Genomic DNA, 19446 nt, shown 5'->3' with positions numbered 1-19446 from the left:
ATACTGTAATCAGCTTGATATGATCTGCACAGGGACCCAATGTGGTTGCAGTTGTGTGCAGCCGTGGATGTCTGATTTAATGCCTATTGCAAATGTGAGTATCCGTTCAACTTATTCTGTGGATAGGGGAAGTGCTAGTGGAAACCTGTGCTGCCCATTGATTTTACGCTGTCCACCACTGCTGGTATTATTAGTATTGGCAGTTGCATGAATCCCCATGCTAGGTACAAGTGATCTATCAAAACAGGCTTCTCTTCCCCGTACATTTTATTTAGAATCACCTGGAATTCTTTTATACACACCCATTATACTACAAGACACTGCCACAAGACAGTCTTTCTCTGTGCAGTTGCTTTGCCACCACTCATTTCATGCCCCAAACCACGCTATTTCATGGAAAGACAGATCTGCCTGAGTAGTCTCCAACTGGGAATAGGATGGCAAAAATTCACAAAGTTAATCTGCACATACTGTACACTGTATGCAAAAACTTGCCAACTGCTTGAATAAAGAGAGATTATAGCTACTCAGAATCAGCCTCTAGTTGTAATGGGGCAGATGTATTAAGCCTGGTGAAGGGAAAAAGTGGAGAAAGAGTGGAAGGAGATACCAGCCAATCAACTCCCAACTGTCATTGTTCAACACAGTTGATTGGCTGGTGCGTTATCTCCTTCCACTTTATCCATTCACCAGGCTTAATACATCTGCCCCAATGTAACTAAGGGGCAGATTTATCAAGCTCTGTGAATTGATAAAGTCTCTGCTTTTTATCACTGGCCAATCAGCTCTTAACTGTAAAGTTACAGGCTTGGTTTGAATAATTACAGGTAGGAGCTGATTGGCTGGTGATAAAAAACAGACACTTTATCACTTCACCAAGCATAATAAATATACACGTAAATCTATAAGGTACAGTACTGGTCCTTGTTCCTAATTTCATGAGAACTAAAAGGCTTCTTGCTACAGTTCTGGCTCTTATGCAATGAATAAGTAAGTGATTATCGCCATTTATTTAAATAGCTTCAGGGTGAGCTGTAATATAGTTAAATGCTCATTTAATGGTACATTCTCCAAAATTAGCACCATATGATCTGCACAGTGACATAATACAGTATATAACTGTTTCATCTACTTTCCATGACGCTGTCAATGGATGTCATTACTGTAGCAGTGCAGCATATGTTGTTAATGAGATTTTGCAAACATGCTGGATACAAACAGAAAACAATCCAGCAATTTATACATTAGCTAGAGTTACCAAACAATTGTCAACATTATTCTGCTATATTTATGCCTCGATGCCACATCAGGCACTTGTAATCTCTTTGCATTTTTCTTTTAAATGGATGAGCAATACCATTGCACTGCTGCTTTGTTTATTTCTATAAGAAACCACAATTCCTTTTATTTATAGTACTCAGATCCCAGTCAATGGGCTTGTTGTTCTTTTCATATTCACTAAAGTGTTTTTAAATGCTTACTCAGAAATAACAACCTTGTGCGTGATTGCATGGGAAATGCTTTACATAGTTCAATGCTGTATCCTAAACATGTGATTATCCTAGGCAGAAACCAGTGCTGACATTAGAGGACTGGGTCCAATCATTTCTATTCCAGAATAATGATGTATATACACACTTATCTTTGCAAAACCAAATATTGTACTAGAACACTACCATAACCACCTTCTTATTATTAGGGCCATGGTTTGGAATGGGACATAGGTTCATTTGCACCACATTAAAATGTGACCATGGTATAATTTGTCATTCATCACATATTTGTACCAAAGGCGCACAGGGGAAGGATGTTTAGCAACTGCGCATGTGCATAACAGCCACTTTCTCCGAGTGGGCGCGGCAAATTTGCAGTGCGGGCGGCAAGGTGGAGACACCCATGGGAACACTCATTCATGGGCTTTCCCATGCTAATGCGGCCCTGAGGCGGTGCGGGGGGTGGACAGCTGACATCAGCGGATGTTAGCAGCCCACCCTCTTTCCGTACAGGGGCGCCGCAGATCTAAGGACAGTAGAGGCTGACTTAGATCTGCGAGCACTTGCAAAATCATTTGATGGTCTGCTAAACATCCATTTGCATGTGTGCGGGGAAAGCGGCATGCGAGGGGGGGCAGCCATTAATGCGGGCAGTGTGCAGTGTTTAGATGACCCGCAAAGCTGTGAATTTCACAGCTTTGCAGGTCAACCAGAATGACCTCCATATTGTATATTCATGTATCTTAGAGAATTGATGTGAATGCGCTAATTGCATGCAATTCCAGAGTACACAAATAAATGAAATTTAATATAATGTTATTGCAAAGATAAACACACAGTAATTAATGTAAAAAATGGTATAATTAACCCTATACTAAAATGCCCAACTGGATGTCCATAGAAATAACATATGAGTCTGCTCCTATTATGCCCTTAAAAGTACTTTTCCTTGGTGTCAATAGACCAATATTAGTGTATCCCTAAGATTGGGGTGCAGTGTTCTCTGCGGGTAACTTACCCGGAGACCAGTTGCATCTCAGCGTGGGATAACCTTTTCCAGAATCAGATGGTAAATGTTAAATTGTGGGATGTAACAGTCACTTTTTCCAGCATCCATATATTTCACTGCATCCTCCTAATGGTGAACTAACCTGATACTTTATATACCATTGATTATTATATAATAGACAGATTGAGTGCTGTCTGACTACTTTTCTAAAGCATGCTAAGGCATTCAATATGTATTCCCTAATGCATAAGCTGGTACTTGTGTATTTTGGCGGCGCCCCCGATGTCCGTCGTACGACGAACAGATCGCATCGCATGCCATGCACCCGATGGCATGCGATGCGATGCGACGCGATTTTGACCCCCTATACGACCAAAAATCGTATAAGCACCCAAATGGGTGCTTACAATGTTAAATGCACCCCCACGCCACCCCCCACTATAAACGTGAACCCGAAGCGTGGCGAGCGCAGCGGTACGCGTCCTACGACCTTTTCATACCCCCACTATCCACGTCGGCGTGGAGTTGAGAATAGAATAGTGTGGCGAGCGCAGCGAGCCACCGAGCCCGAAGCGTGGCGAGCGCAGCGAGCCCCGCGAGGGGACGCGGATACCTTCACAGTTATACGCGTCCCCTCGCGGGCTTCACAGGTGTCCGTGGCGACGCGGACACCTGTGAAGCCCGCGAGGGGACGCGTTTACCTGTGAAGGTATCCGCGTCCCCTCGCGGGGCTCGCTGCGCTCGCCACGCTTCGGGCTCGGTGGCTCGCTGCGCTCGCCACACTATTCTATTCTCAACTCCACGCCGACGTGGATAGTGGGGGTATGAAAAGGTCGTAGGACGCGTACCGCCGCCCCTCGCGGGCTCGCTGCGCTCGCCACGCTTTGGGTTCACGTTTATAGTGGGGGGTGGCGTGGGGGTGCATTTAACATTGTAAGCACCCATTTGGGTGCTTAACATTGTATAAGCACCCATTAGATTAATCGCATCGCATCGTATGGCATCGTATGCCATGTACAATGGCATACAATTTCAAAATTGTATGCCATCGTGCACTATCGTACGATATCGCGTCGCATCGCATACCATTGTATGTGTTATGGTATGCGATGCGATGGGCGCCGCCAAAATACACAAGTACCCATAAGCTTTGTACCATCATCATCATCATCATACCTTACAGAAAAGCAGCTGTCATCATTATCATTGCCACTTAGGTTAGGTGCAATAGTGGCAGCAGACATACAGTAGGCATGCCCTTGGCATACGCATCACTCAGAATATGGCATTACTCTGGCCACCATTTCCACTAGATGGTTCTGTTCCTATAAACCCAGTTGGCAAACATTTTATTCACTGGAAGTGTTGTCCGAATTGCATCCATCTTTCAAGAAGATAAGCAAAGATGGGCTTGTTTGCTAGTTCACATGCGCAGTTTGCTAAAACTCTCATAGATACAGTTGCTTTCGAACTTACAGTACATGTGACTCACTATCTGGCTCATAATCCTCTGAGCCTACAAAAGAAACCTTGGGGTTAGTTGTATTACTTGTGAAGGGTGCAAGGTGCCATTGCAGCAGTGTTCAAACATCGGCAAAGGCACGCAATTTCACTCCCTTTGCAGGCTGCTTGAGGCAGTGAGCACTTTTTTGCGAATATGAGCCACCGTAAAGTGAGGCAATTGCTGCGATGATTTGGGCCCACAAATTCATAATAGGATTGAACCCCTTCATTTAAAAGTGGTGTATACATGTTTCTACAAACCATAGTATTGGCTAAAGTCAGGCTTGACCAAATATAAAATTGGGATGAATGCAATTTATATAAAAAGTGTGATATATAAACAGTTAAATAAAGTAAAAAATGTGTATTGCAGTTTATAATATTGCTGTCCTGTCCTGGTAGATAAATCATTTGAGATATGTTGTATATAAACCTTATATGGATTATTGGGGTAATCTTGTATTTATTTGATAGACAATCATTTGGGTTAAATGTCTACAACTGATGGTATTTTCTCTTTGTTTATCCTGTTCTAAGAAATGTTGTTGTTTTTTTTTTGTAAAATACTACAATTGGTTAGCAAATCAATTAAAATGAAAACATGGGTTTACCTTTTATGGTAAATATGATGCTCAGTCGCAATGGGTCTGTCTGGTGTACGCTTTGTCATCTGTCTACAGAATTTTTTTTAAAGTAGTTAAGGAAATATTTATTAAAAAAAACAAAAAAAAAAAGAGTTTGCAGTACAGATGAACATCCTGAACACCAACAAATAATTAGGGAAGGTAAACTGTACTGAATGTCTGAGTGACCAGGAAAGTACAATATATTTCTGTGTCTGTCACCGCCATTATGCAGCATGGGTTAATTGTGCTTACTTTCCGGTCTTACAGTAATAATATTGCCTTTGGAGCAATTTGTTTATTACTTAGCCTAGACTTCCAGACAGCTCCTGTGATAAATGGCAAGCTTCTGTTTTGCTTTAGAAGCCTTCACAAGACAATTATTTATAATACCTGTCAATAAGCTTATAATTCACATTTACTTTCCTCTTCTGCTTCCTCCCACAGGGAAACTGTGTAAACCTGACTGAGACTCTGACACTCTATGAAGAACAGCTGAACATGCTTTATTGCCCTGTGGAATTCTCAAAGGAGATAGTGTGCGTTCCCTCCTACATGGAGCTGTATCCTTTGTACACTGAGCTTTATGAATACTCTACGCAGACATGTTGCTTTCAAGACCGCTCTGAAAATACTTAGAAGATAAAAAAAATGTAGCTTCAGTTGTTGTTGTTTTATTGCATTATTGTATAAGGTTTTTCATTTTCTTTTTTTATGGTTTAAAAATGAAGTAGAATTATAAGTATAGTCTGCTCTAAGAGAATCAGTCTATAAATGCACAAAGGGGCCGATTCATACCGTGCGTTTACAATACTTCTTCGGTTGTTCCGTTATTTGCATTTTTTAAACGACTTCGCTCACCCTAAGTGTGTCTAACAGTGGATATCCCATATTTGGCCCCACCATGATGGCTGATCCTGCTGGAGAAGAATAAATCAACATGGAGCTTAATGGGGTGAAACTGCACAAAAAAGGAAGATTATTATAGTTAAAAATAATAATAGAATAAAATGATCACAATTGCTTATGAATGAACCCACAATATTCCCCCTCAGATAATTAAGACAACCCATGTATCCAGTAAAGGTTTTTCTTTAGAAACTGAAAACTTTCTTGTATGTTGGGACAAGGCTATGTAAGCACAGTGTCTGACTGGAGTATGAAGGGCTCACTGGGAGGATGTAATGGTAGGGGCCTATTGCAGTGTCACCTCTCTCCAAAAGGCATTGAGGCTTTTTCAGGCAGGAGAAGGACACAGAGGCTTGGGCAGGCAAGGGAAGACATGAGACGGTCACAGAACAAAAGGAGACAGGCTGGCACAGACTGGCAAGGCAGAGAGGCTGGTGCGGACCGATGCAGGGCATAGTGGATAACACTGAAAAAAGCAGGGAAGATAAAATGTCACAGATAGAGAAGACTTGTGTGCCTTCCAAGTATCAGTTCCAAGTGTTTTGGCACGGAATCAGGGAGCACAATGTATGTTTTAAATTAATTTCTGGCCATCTCCAGCAGAAAAATGGCAAGAATATGGTGCCACCACAAAGCGTAACAGTTTATTTGAAACCTTTAAGAATAGAGGTAGTTGCGTTACTGTCTGCCCATGCTCTGATTAATTACTGACCAGAAGACGATCTTTGTTCAACTGGGGATTTCCCTGGTCAATTGGTGGGCCAGTCCTCTGCTGTAAAAGCAAGAGTTACATCTTTTTCTTCTAATATTCTGTTCTTTATCAACAACAAAATCTCCAAAATAATAAAAAAGTGAAATAGAATTGAAATAACAGCCCCTGCTCCCAATTTTTCTTCACAGGTGCCATCCAACTTCTAAAAAAAGTAAAAGTACTGGAGAGGTTTTTAGACTTTTTAGATGCGCACAGTGCATTTTGAACTAGATTGCATCGTATCTAGTTCAAAACGCATCTGATGTGCTAAAGCACTCTGTGTTTTGTACTAGATACAATGTAATCTAGTTAAAAAAGTACCTGCAGCACATACTTTTTGGACTGTACGACGTGATATGCGTGGGAGTGCACATCGCATCGGCAGCCCAAAACGCACCGTGTACAGGCACCATAAGACATGGTACCTTTGTGGAAAACTGTAACAGGAACAAGTCCTTACACAAATTAGGCTCCCACACACAATGAATGCACAGTTCTAAGTAATTATTTGACAATTTGGAAATCGTATCATCTTGTGGTTATGTATAAGGTAATAGACAAATATAACTTACTGGAAAGCAACATAATGGCCAAAATTTACTAAGATTACGAATATGAAAAAAATGTATTCTTAATACGAATGGATACAAATGTATATTGCTGTTTAACTTAAATTCGTATTCTGGAGGAAAATTTACTAATCAGTTGTATTTGACTGATTCATATTTTCCGATCCATTTGTATTGTAGCAGATACAAATTTGTATTTTAAATACAAATTGTGACTTATCCATGCAGGCATCTGCCAAATATGCCAGGAAAACGAAGTGCATTTTCCTTGCGTATTTGGTCGGCAATTAGCGGCCCTTTACCGCTAATTAGCGGCTGTATTTTTATATGGCCGCTTAGTACATTAGGAATCACCATTCTTTTGAATGGTGATTCCTGTTCGTATTTTTCGATCGCGTATACATTCATATTTGTAAATACAAATACGAATGTGCCATAAATACCAATACGAATTTACATATTTTCAGGATAGTAACTCCTGAAAATACCTATACGCTTAAAAAATTTGTATTTTACTATACAAATACGTTTTTAAAGGTGTATTAGCCTTAGTAAATCTCCCCCAATGTATCATGGATATACTGACTGAATTATGTTTTTACTCAACACACCTCTAAGGATGAAATCTAATGTGCTGACATTTATATATTGCCAGCATATTACTCAGCACTTTACAGAGAATGTTTAATCATCCCCATCAGGATTTCCCCCAGTGGAGCTTACAGTCTATATTCTGTACCACACACACACATGGGATTAAAGACATTTAACTGAAGGAAATTTATATAATCCTTTCCCTGCAGCCAGAAAAAAAAACAAATCCACATCCATCTTAGTGAGAACATTTCCTGAAAATGATCATTAACTGTAAAGTTTATCAAATTGCCAGTGCCCTACATCCAGCTGCAGCCTGATTAACATGTGCCTCGCAGTACATCGCTTAGAGATGCATGATAAATAATGTGCTGCCATCAGTGTCTGTGCAGTTGTATCAAAGGATTTAATACTTTCAGCTAACATATTTTATTTAAACCAAACACTCTTTTGAGGTGATGTTTTAGTTAAAAAAGATACCCCCCATTTGTCCTCATACATCATTGCTGCAATTGTGCCAAACAGCCCCCTCAGAGCACCAGGGCTGATTAGATTTTGGTAGTGTCAGGTATCTTTTTTTCGACAAAAATATGTCCCGCCTTGATGCATCTAGGACGCACCAGGAGAGTACTGATAAATCTAATATGCGACTACTTGTATATCTGAGTTCGACTGAGTCTTTGAATCTATATACAAAGTGCTACAATGTAGCAGCCGCAGATTTTTTTTTTTTCAGAATAAAAGTTCCACTATGCTCTGTATACAGATCAGATCACACACACAAAATATAACTTCCATATAACAAATTAATAAACAAAGTCTCCTGGTGTGCCATAGTCCACTCGATAGCAGAATTGCACGGGACCCGGTGGCTCATTTGCACCAGGAATTTCACATTTGTGGCATATTAAAGCTAGGTGTACTGTATAAGGACAAATGTGTACATATTAGAACATTTAATACTTAGCTTGTGAGCAGGGCCCTCATAATTTTAACTGCCTGTAAATATCCAGTTTATCTTATTACTGTGTCCTATTGTAAAGCACAATGGAATATTCTGCGCTATATAAGAACTTGTTAATGAATAAATAATAAATATATATCTCAATACAAAGTACTTAGGGCCAAAGCACATTTTTTCTCTAATGGACAAAACCACGTGCACTGCAGTTGGGGCAAATGTAACATGTGCAGGGAGAGTTAGATTTGTGCGGCCTGTGTTCAAACTACAATCTAAATTGCACTGTAAAAATAAAGCAGCTAGTATTTACCCTGCACAGAAACAACTAATCCAAATCTAACTCTCTATGCACATGTTACATCTTCCCCACCTGCAGTGCACATGGATTTGTCCAGTTGAGAATAAAGGTGATTTGTGATCAGGTTTGAATTAGGCCCTTAGTTGTAACACTTTATGCCATGTCCTGACATGACAAAACCACGGATTTTGGTATGTTTGGAGTCAAATACGAGGGGTGTGCAATTAGTTTCAGGAGGCACAAAAATGATTATATATGCTCTACATTATTTTGGATCTGTTTTTTTTATGTATATTACAGACTGGTGCTTCTCTGTTATATTTTGTCTTATTCTGAAGAATGCATATAACTTGTCTTTTTTGTATAATGTTTTCTTTATTTGCCTGTCAATAAAAGATCCCCCCCCCCCCCCCCCCCCCAAAAAAAAAAGGAAGTTGCAGAGAGTCAAGTCTGGATTGTATGGTAGCTGACCAAGTTCCTGGATGCTTTCATGGACCAGAAAACCCACTACTTTTATGGACTAGTGGGTAGGTGGATTGTTGAAATAGAGAAGTGCACCACAAGAGGGGGTTCTTGGATGGTGTCTGTTAATGGCTTCCAGCATTTGCAGCAGGTATTGGTTGGTATACCAATTCCCAGTGACCGTGCTCTGCTGTACGAGTGGTATAGTAGTTACATGGTCTTGGCCACAAAAACAGAAACCATCTGCTTGGCCACAGTGAGCTCACATTGGAACTACTTTGGCAGTGCACCTCCAACTGGGGTCCACTGGGCCGACAGTTGTTTGTTCTTGGGTTTGAAACTGTAGATTCAGGATTCATAACTATTGATGATTTACCAGAATGCGTTTGAGTGACACCATCAAATCTGGCCATTATGTTGCTACAGCAAATCACTCAGGACTCCTGCTCTCGGGTCAGCAGCATGCAGAAACCTTGCTCAGGCCAAGCCTTTCATGGTGTATCAAGTGGATGTGTCCTGATGACATGCCTATCTCCCTCTCTAAATGGGCCACAGTCACTCTGGCATCCACCTGAACTATGGAATTAAAAGGAGAGGTGATAATCATGGGAGACTTTAATCTATCTGATGTAAACTGGGAGCTGCCTGTTGCAAGTTCCACCAGAAGTAGGGACATTATGAATTCCTTGCAAGGAGCTTAAAGGGTAGCTGGTAAAACCAATAGCAGAATTATTCAACCAGTCTCTAGCTACTGGATTAATCCCAGAGGACTGGAAAACAGCGAATGTAGTCCTACTACACAAAAGTGGAAGAAAGGAAGAGGTAAGCAACTATCGACCAGTGAGCCTTACATCAGTAGTAGAGAAATTGTTGGAAACACTCTTAAAACAAAGAGTTGTAGAATATCTCAAAACCAGCAATTTACAGGTTGCGAAACAGCATGGGTTTACTGGGGGAAGATCATGTCAAACAAATCTTATTGACTTTTTTGACTGGGTGACTAAAGTACTAGATCAAGGTAGGGCTGTAGATGTAGCTTATCTAGACTTTCGTAAGGCTTTTGACACTGTCCCACATCACAGACTGTTAAATAAACTTGAAAGTTGGATTTTAAGATAGTTGAATGGATAAGAGTGTGGTTGCAGGACAGAAAACAGAGTTGTAGTAAACGGAGTACAGTCAAAGGAGGGAAAGGTTACAAGTGGGGTACCCCAGGGATCTGTACTTGGACCAGTGCTTTTTAATATCTTTATTGTTGAAATTGCAAATGGAATTGAGGGTAAAATGTGCCTTTTTGCAGATGACACAATGGTATGCAACAGGGTAGACACACCAGTAGGGGTAAAACAAATGATTGATGATCTAGGTAGATTAGAGGAATGGTCAAGAGCATGGCAACTACAGTTTAATGCCCAAAAATGCAAAATCATGCACTCTGGTCTCAAAAATCCAAAGACTAAATATAGTATAAATGGCACTATAATGGAAACTACTGAGGAAGAGAGGGATCTAGGTGTCACTATTTCAGGGGATTTAAAGACAGGTAGGCAATGTAACAAAGCAATGAAGAAGGCAAGTCAGATGCTTGGTTGCATAGGGAGAGGTATCAGCAGTAGAAAGAAATAAAGAAGTAATAATGCCACTGTATAGGTCATTGGTACGACCTCACCTGGAGTACTGTGTTCAGTTCTGGAGGCCATATCTCCAGAGTGATATAAATACATTAGAAACTGTACAAAGAAGGGCAACTAAAATGGTGCATGGCCTACATCACATAACGTACCAGGAAAGACTAAAAGATCTTAATATGTATACTTTGGAGCAGAGAAGGGAAAGGGGGGACATGATAGAAACTTTCAAATATATCAAGGTACAGGTGGGAGACATTCTTCACAGGAAGAGGAGCAACAAAACAAGAGGGCATGCACTGAGACTAGAGGGAGAAAGATTCAGGGGAAATTTGAGGAAGAATTTCTTCACAGAAAGAGTAGTAGATAAGTGGAATAGCCTCCCATCAGAGGTGGTAGAGGCAAATACAGTAGTACAATTTAAACATGCTTGGGATAGGCATCTTGATATCCTTACAAAAAATAAGGATCAAATATGATTTGAGGTAACATGTTTAAAAAAGGGGCAGACTAGATGGGCCAAGTGGTTCTTATCTGCCGTCAAATTCTATGGAACACATGGTAGCAACATTGTCCATGATGGTGGCAGACACAAGTTGGCTGCAGCATCCTCATCTTCTAGGAACCATTTCAAAATGTTGTAAACCGCTTAAAAACTGTGCTTTTACAATCTGTCAAAAAATGTCCTGCTGTCACAGACCACTCTTGTGGTCGTAGATCATAGTTCTCTGGTCTTGAGCTCCATAATAAGGTTGTGAAGGAAGTGATCATGTTGACTTTTTTAGTGTGCTGCTTATATACAGTACTATAAATTGACACTTCTCAAGAACGTAAATTCGAGATTACAGTTCACAACCAGAAAGTTAGATTCTATCCACTCTACCTATGAACTGCATATGTGAAATCATCTTGCACACCCATCGTAGTAATCAAACTTTACATCTTTAATCGGAATGGTGTGGTATTTTAGATTATTTAGCTTTCTTTTATGTCCATGGGATAGATGCAAAAAATATAGTTGTCCTCTTATATTTGAGTTCTATGTATACCATATGGGTCTCTCCAAAGTCTGTCTCAAGTAGGCTTAGTACGCTCAATTGAATAAAACAGGGCTGGCTAAAATGGTTCTTAAGATCTACCAACAGTTCATGTTTTCCAGGCCACCCTTGGATCAGTTAAATGTGTTGGTTAGGAATGAATACACCAAATGTATGAAAAGTGGACAGTAATAATAACTACACCTGTGCACCAGCTAGGCGGTCTAAAAAACCTGGACTTATGGTATATTTTGAGGACCGGTTTGGACAGCTTTGGTATAAAGTTTCTTAAAAGCAATTTGATTGACCTGGCTAATTTTAAACTTTTCAGAGTAAAGATTTATTGGTGCTAAGTCTACTCCAGCAGAATTATATTGCTTGTTTGCTTTCATTTTATTTTGCTTTTCTCTCCTGGGTCTGCAAGGCTTAATGCTTATATTTGAAGGACTTGCTCACCTAGTGTTAAAAATTGTAGTATTAGACTAAGTCTTTTTCAGCATGAAAACAAATGAACCTGACTAGGCAATAAGTAGGCAGAGTGACAGGGAAATAGATAATACTGAATGTCAAGGACGAAGCATGTTTATCATGTCTATTTTCTTGTGATTGTAGTAGACACAAGCCATTCTTATCTCTTACAAGAGCCTTGTTCCTTCATATGTGTTTGTGCTGTCCTCTTAGCAGTATTAATTTACAGTCCTCATCAAGGCCACGTGCAGTTGTAAAAATATTTACTATGGAAAATGAGCAATGTTTATTTTTTTATTATAATCCTTTTTCTCAAATGATGACTAGATAGATCATAGAAAAAATACATATCTTTGTTTATATTATCTTTGAAGGCTGGAACAAAAAGAGCAATACACATGACTATGTTGATCATAGTCATCCCAGTCTATATTTAGGGATCTTTCTGAGTAAAGTTATAATTACTCAAAATCTGAGCTAATTTAGTCAGTGTCTGATTTCATGCATACATTCTCCAAAGTGTCAGAATAAGTGGTGGGGAGGACAAGGGGGAAGCGCACCCCCCAACAAGTATTTCAGAGACACCAGTCACTGTATTGGGTCTCATGTCTAGGCTTTCCATGAGCTGTGTTAGGATGGAGATCATCCTTTTTCTGGCTGCTCCACCTCCTTAATCCCCATAGCTCTTCTCCATCCACCTCCAGTGGTCCTCTCCTGATGCACTGTGCTCAAGCGCCTACAGTATGTGGCTGGCTACTGTAGGCTGGCCCATCCTTTAAAATCAGTCCTGTGCCTTTCGCACCTTCAACTTCATATGTTCCTCCCCTATTCCTCCTCAGCTCCCCCTTTCTTTCCCCCCTTGCATCCCTTTCCCATTTTGAAAAAGAAAAAAATAGAACAAGTTTGCACACACCTTTTTTTAATGCTGTTGCTAACTGTATGTAATTGGCATGTCAGATTTTAAAAAAGAATTGCCATACTGCCAAAGATTTATGGAAGAACAATAGCACACATTGGGCCCGATTCTGGAGCCCCAGAGTGTCTAACCCCCCCCCCCCCACCCACACACACACCACCATATCCATGCGAGGGGATGTATAAATACAAAAATGACTATAGCCACTTGCGCTCACAAAGAGGTTGCTGCTGGGAGTAACCACAAAAGCTGGGATACCAGACCCAGAAAGTTTACACCAAAAGACCAAGATATGGAACTCCTTAGCGCTACCTCCGGAGGTAGCGCTAAGGAGTTCCATATCTTGGTCTTTTGATGCGAGGGGATGTGTTATGAAAACACATCGCATCTCATGTGCCCGCAGCAGGAGAAATCATTTGATGGTCAGCGAACATCAAATGATTTCTCCTGGGCTCGCAAATATAAGTCAGTGGAGATTGATTTATATTTGCGGGCGGGTGGCTGACATTATGTGACGCCAGCCTTTTGCATGGGAACGCCCAGTGTTATCATGGAGATGCCCATGAAACGCTGGGCATTACCATGTCCCATCACTACCCCATCTCACCCCCCCTCCCTCCCTCCACGCTAGAAACGGCCTGCGACAGTGTAAATCACAGAGGCCATTCGCAGTCGATGTTTGAACATGCGCACAAATGCGCACGCGCAAAAACCCCAACCATTGGGTTAGGGGCTGATTTTGGTTCATTGCAAATATGTGGGGTTTTTTTTGTATGTTCTACTTTTCATCAAATCTTCTCTTTTAGTGCTCAGTCTGCTGGATACATAGCAGTCAGTTTTATTTATAGACATCTGTATAATGAGATTTCCAGGGGCATGTAAGAAAATGTTAATGAATACAAGTTATTTTCTTACATGTAGTTGAGTAGGCAATTTTCTCTATATGTTAACCAAAAATGTCTATTATTATCCATTGGAATGTTTTTGCACTAGAACACACGATCCTACGCCAGTTTTCTGTGTCTGTTTCATATCCTCCTTACTGTCCTTAATGAATGTTCTCCAGATGGGTGTTTTACAGAATATGGAAGAAACATTGTTCCTGAGTAGAAGAAACATCAAACTCTTCCACTCTGCATGGAGCACATTGGGCTTGTCACCTGCTGCATGTCGGCATTTTGAACACCTTAATTTATGCTCTATAGATAATCTTAAAAAAAAAGATTAGTAGAAGTGTAAGTGGTGGTTTATGATATTATTTAAGTTTGACATAAAAAAGAGTGAGTTGAATATTTTTTTTTTAACTAGTATGATGTTATTTTAATATTGTATTTTGTTCTATGTTATTTCATTTTTTTCCTTTTTTTTTTTTAAAGTTAAGATGGAGATTGTCGGCATGCTATAAGCTGCTCAATGCACTGAACCTAAAGAATGTGATTTATTGTTATGATTTAAATGTCACTAGATAGTTAGAATTGTCAGCGGGTCTTCAAAAAAATATATTAAAAAAATATATATATATAGATACATATATAAACATATTTAAGTTCACTGTACCCAATCGCACTCAAAATCTCTCTAGGAACCTGGTTCATAGCCCTTACATTTTAAAATACTGTGTGAACGATGTCAGTGTACTTGTGGTAAAAAGCAAAAGTGACCAGTAGGTGAATTAGCAGTGTAATTTGTGTTGGTACCCCAAAACTCTTATTGCTTTCCACAACCACTTCCATTTATTTATTTATTGGAAATTCAGTAAAAAAACAAACTTGTAGAATGGGTAAATGCATAATATACAGGTTGAGTCTCATATTCAAATTTCCGAAGTACAGATTTTTTTTTCAGCGTGACTAAAATAGTGAAACCTTCACTTTCTGAGGGTTCAATCTACACAGACTTTGTTTAACGCACAAAATGATTAAAACATTTTGTATAAAATTACCTTTAGGCTGAGTGTATATGAAACAATGTATGTATATTTACACAAACTTTTTTCATGCACAGAATTATTAAAAATATTGACAAAAATACATAAATGCATCCTCAATATGGTTTGCAGAAATTAGAAAATACAGAAATATCTGATATTCAAAATACTTCTAGTCCCAATCATTTTGGATATGGGAGCCTCAACCTGTAGAGACATTTAAAAACAATTAAATACAATAAAAAAATTGTTGTGCTTTAACAATTTCAAAGCATTAAGGAAATACATAAACAGTCAGGCATATTGCAAAATTTGGACGGATAGACAAATTTTGGAAACAGTATTTTTTACATTAATATTACGTCAAGTGATAATAGAATAATCAGCATATAAAATTGTTGAAGGTCGCACATGTCTTTTGAAATGCTGACCGTCCCAACCTTGAACCTAATACAAGCCCGCAGAAGGCCCATAGATCTGTATAATTTGTTAAACATAATTTTTTTAATCCATACTTGCTTCCTTCTGTATATTTGACAAAGGTCTCAATAGCTGCCAAGTAGAGTTGTGTGATTTTGTTACCTTTGCATATGAGATAGTGTACTGTGTTCATTGATTACAACTGTATGCATAAAGCAGTTTGTGGCATATCAAAGCGTAATGAAAGAAGGCATCTCTCACAAAAAAAAACATCGTAAAAATAAAAGTTCATGTAGAAACAAATATATGGAAGTGGCAGCTCACATTAAGGGGTTATTCAATCCCCCGCGTTATTCCTGATGGGGGAAATAGCTACGGGGCCATATTCAATGCGGTCTTCCCCAACAGCATTGAACAGGGACCTCAGCAGAACGAGCCTGACTTTACAAGAAGTCGGGACCATTCTGCCGAGAACAGACAGGAGTTGTCCAGCAGCAGCTCCACGATTTCCATAAATTTTTTCGTGGCCACGCCCCCTTTTCCGGTGTTCGGCAGGCGGGACATTGAATCCCGCCTGCCGAGCTGACCTCCTGCCGGGCTAGCCCAAGGTCTTGACGCCAATTGAATACCCCTTTTATGTGTGTGTGGGTGGATCTTTTAAGAGTAGTTATTTTTAGGCTACAGTCTGTATACAGTTATAAGCAATAATTCACAGTAATTGTGTTATTTATCCATAGTGAAACAATTGCTGTAAAATCTTTACATTCATCTGTCTCTTATATTTACGCCTGCATTGTATTGTTTATCCCTATAAAAGTCTTATAGCTTTTATACAAGTCGAGCATTCAGTGCTTCCATTTCAGATTTAAGAAAAGATTCTTTAATTTTGGCTGATACCAGAACACATTGAGCAAAAAGACAGTGTTCACAGATTAATGCTGACCGCGGGCTTTTGATGGTCTGCCCATATTTAAGTTGCTCCTGGTTTCTTGCAGTGTAATATTTTTTAGGGTTATCTCAATATACTGGTCTACTAAAAGTGTGTACAGTCTCGTCCAGACATATATGTACCTTCTTAAGAGTGAATACTCTTGTCACTGCAGCTCTGCTATCAGAAAGGTACATTTTGTGCTGTGTGCCTTTTTTCTTCCCTTAAATGTTTATTTTCTAAAAAATGGAGCTAAAAGCACAATTTATGCTGCAATCAATCAGACATTTGCTGTATTTAGTCTGACTTGCACTAGACTGATCAAAGCTTGTATTTGGTTGGTTGATATTAGTTTCAACTCAGTTTTGCTATTTCCTTCATTTTGTTATTTTGTAAATTGAAAATTATTTATTTATGTATAAAATGCTTATGTTCCCTTTTAGTATTAATTCAACAATGTACAAGACATAGTCCTGCTGTTAAAATGGTTACCAAATGTTCTTACAATGTAGTGCTTCCTTGCAGGCATGCATCTGTGTGTGCCTGAAACCATGGACATAACAGTTGCTTACACTAGAGACATGGTTTATTACAATACACATTACTCTGTCCATATCCATAACCTATAAGCATAGTAGTAGCAACACGTTTTATTTAAAAAAGATATATACTTGCAGTTGAAAATGTGACCTAAAGTGTTCCTCATTAGCAGGGATAATATAATTTTACTTTTGTTTTGCACTAAATTGAATTATTGTGATCACAGTATTCTTGTGAATTTTATTAATACAATTAAAACATTTTTTGGAGGAAACAAAGATTTTGCTTAGGTAAAAAAATGTATCCTGAAGTGTAAGTTTTAGATTTCTGATATAAACTACTGGTGAGAAATGCACACTGGAAGTATATTTTTAATTTACTCACAGAAGCAGGTGTTTTTAATTAAAAATCATTATTATCCCAAAACGCGTACTTGAGCATTACGGTCCGGTCTTATACCAACTGGATAAAGCAGGCTATCATTTTTTTAAGATGCTCCTGAAAGTGAAGAGAATGCCATAATAGCACATGAATTACAAGTCATTTACTTGAAGAAGACAGATCTAGAAAATTCAAACATCCTATTTGTTTAGTTTGTTTAGTCACTGTGTATTTTGTAATGTTATTGATTTTCTTTTAGAAATATTTTTAGATTTTTTTTTTGAAGTGTGGTTCCACAAAACCTGTAGCGTCTCCGGATGAATTAGTGTAATGCGGAACTGTACCTTATCCAACCACGGGAACCTTTTTTATTGACGCACTGGCATTGGGTATTGGTTTTGTGTGAAATCATTCCTTCAATAGAACTTTGGGAGTCCACATTTTCTGTCACGATAATTCACTGTGGTTTGTCACTGTTGTAGAGTCCAACAACAGTCTAATTTGTGAGTATAGACATTGTATTTGATATAAGTTACAGATGCACAGATAGGGGATTTAAAATCCATTTACACTGGGATCTATTCACAAACCTTCGTTAGTTATGCAGGGATTATTAGATCACCTTGTGTACAAACTGATTTACAATACTGACTGATATGCTTTTTTTCATTGTTTGCACTACAACTCTGCTTCCATCTGGAAATGTGATGCATTCAGAAAACTTGATTGTTATTGATTTGGTTTTTGCAAGAAGGTTGCTTGCCTTGCATCTGCTGCACCGTGTAGTACCTATGTTTAAATAAAGGTACACAGTTATTACTTGCATTACTGTCAAATTATTGCTCCTGTGTCTAAAATTATTGTTAGAACTAAAAAAAAACTTGGCAACATATATAAGCATAGAACCAAGTAGGTAAGTTAGTGTGTATAGTGTCCATCTGTAGAAAGGAAGCTTATGTTCACCTTATGCCTCCACATTACATGAGTTAGAAATGTTGCGGATGATATGTTCTAGTTGTATTGTGCCACTAAACTAAATGTAGCAAATTATTGAGACAAGAAAATTTGGTGCATTTCAGCTGTAATAAAGATAACACACAAGGACAAATGGACAATTATCACACATCTGGCGGATTTCAGAATGCTGTGCATGTATCAAAGAAATCGGCTTCTGCACTAGATGAGGTATCGGAGATAGAGATCACTAGTGCATACAGATTGGTCCATCCGTAAATAGACCGCTTCATCCCAGAAACAGGACTCTCGAAGTGGTAGCTGAGCGGCGGCCATGCTACGTTGGATTGTTGTGAGAGTCGGACTTGTTTTTTCACCACATTAGGACATAGATGCTATTCTATTTTACAACACTAGTCAAATTTACCTTCGGGAACCTGATCATGTTATAAACAAAATGTATTTAATGGTATTTTTTTTTAGTTTGCACACCTCATGAGTATAAAGCACTGATATACACTTACTGTACAGAGGGAAAGCAGCATTGGCCTAGGGGTCTTCCTTGACTCTGAATTGTCCTTTGTTCCCCACATTCAAATGATCTCCAAGTCATGTTAAGGTGCCCACACACGCACCGATCCCGGCGGTGCGATGCTATGCGATGGGGTGCGCACTCCCGCGGCACCTCATCGCACAGTACAAAAAGTATGTGCTGCACATACTTTTTGTACTAGCTTTTTCTAGCATAGCATCACATCGCATGCACATCGTATGCACAAGGCATACGATGCTATGTGTGCTATTTAAGCCCAAAACGTACGCCGGGATCGGTGCGTGTGTGGGCACCTTCACATGCATCTAAAAAACATATCCAAAATACGACCCTATCTCACACAAGACACTACTAAATCTCTTATCCATGCACTCATTATATCCCGCATTGACTATTGCAATAGACTCCTAACTGGTCTTCCCAAGAACAGACTCTCACCACTGCAATCCATTTTACATGCTGCTACTAGGCTGATCTTCCTTGCAAGATGCTTATCGTCTGCTGATCCGCTCTGGCAGTCCC

The 19446-nt window shown here is 39.3% G+C and overlaps 1 protein-coding gene across 1 annotated transcript in view; it reads left to right on the top strand.

Annotated features, from left to right (window-relative positions):
• Positions 1–18236, top strand: part of SMS (spermine synthase) — a 154402-nt gene extending 136166 nt beyond the window's left edge. Inside the window, exons 10-11 of the mRNA XM_083172464.1 lie at positions 5076–5191; positions 14288–18236. Coding sequence (XP_083028590.1) covers positions 5076–5191; positions 14288–14327 — 156 coding nt within the window. The 3' untranslated portion in view covers positions 14328–18236. The remainder of the gene's footprint in view (positions 1–5075; positions 5192–14287) is intronic.
• Positions 18237–19446: the final 1210 nt, after the last annotated feature.

This window comes from Crinia signifera, chromosome 2 (assembly GCF_055691185.1).
Source record: "Crinia signifera chromosome 2, ASM5569118v1, whole genome shotgun sequence".
Classification (NCBI taxonomy): domain Eukaryota; kingdom Metazoa; phylum Chordata; class Amphibia; order Anura; family Myobatrachidae; genus Crinia; species Crinia signifera.
Note: the sequence above shows the minus strand (reverse complement) of the source record. Positions and strands in the feature narration are given on the sequence as shown.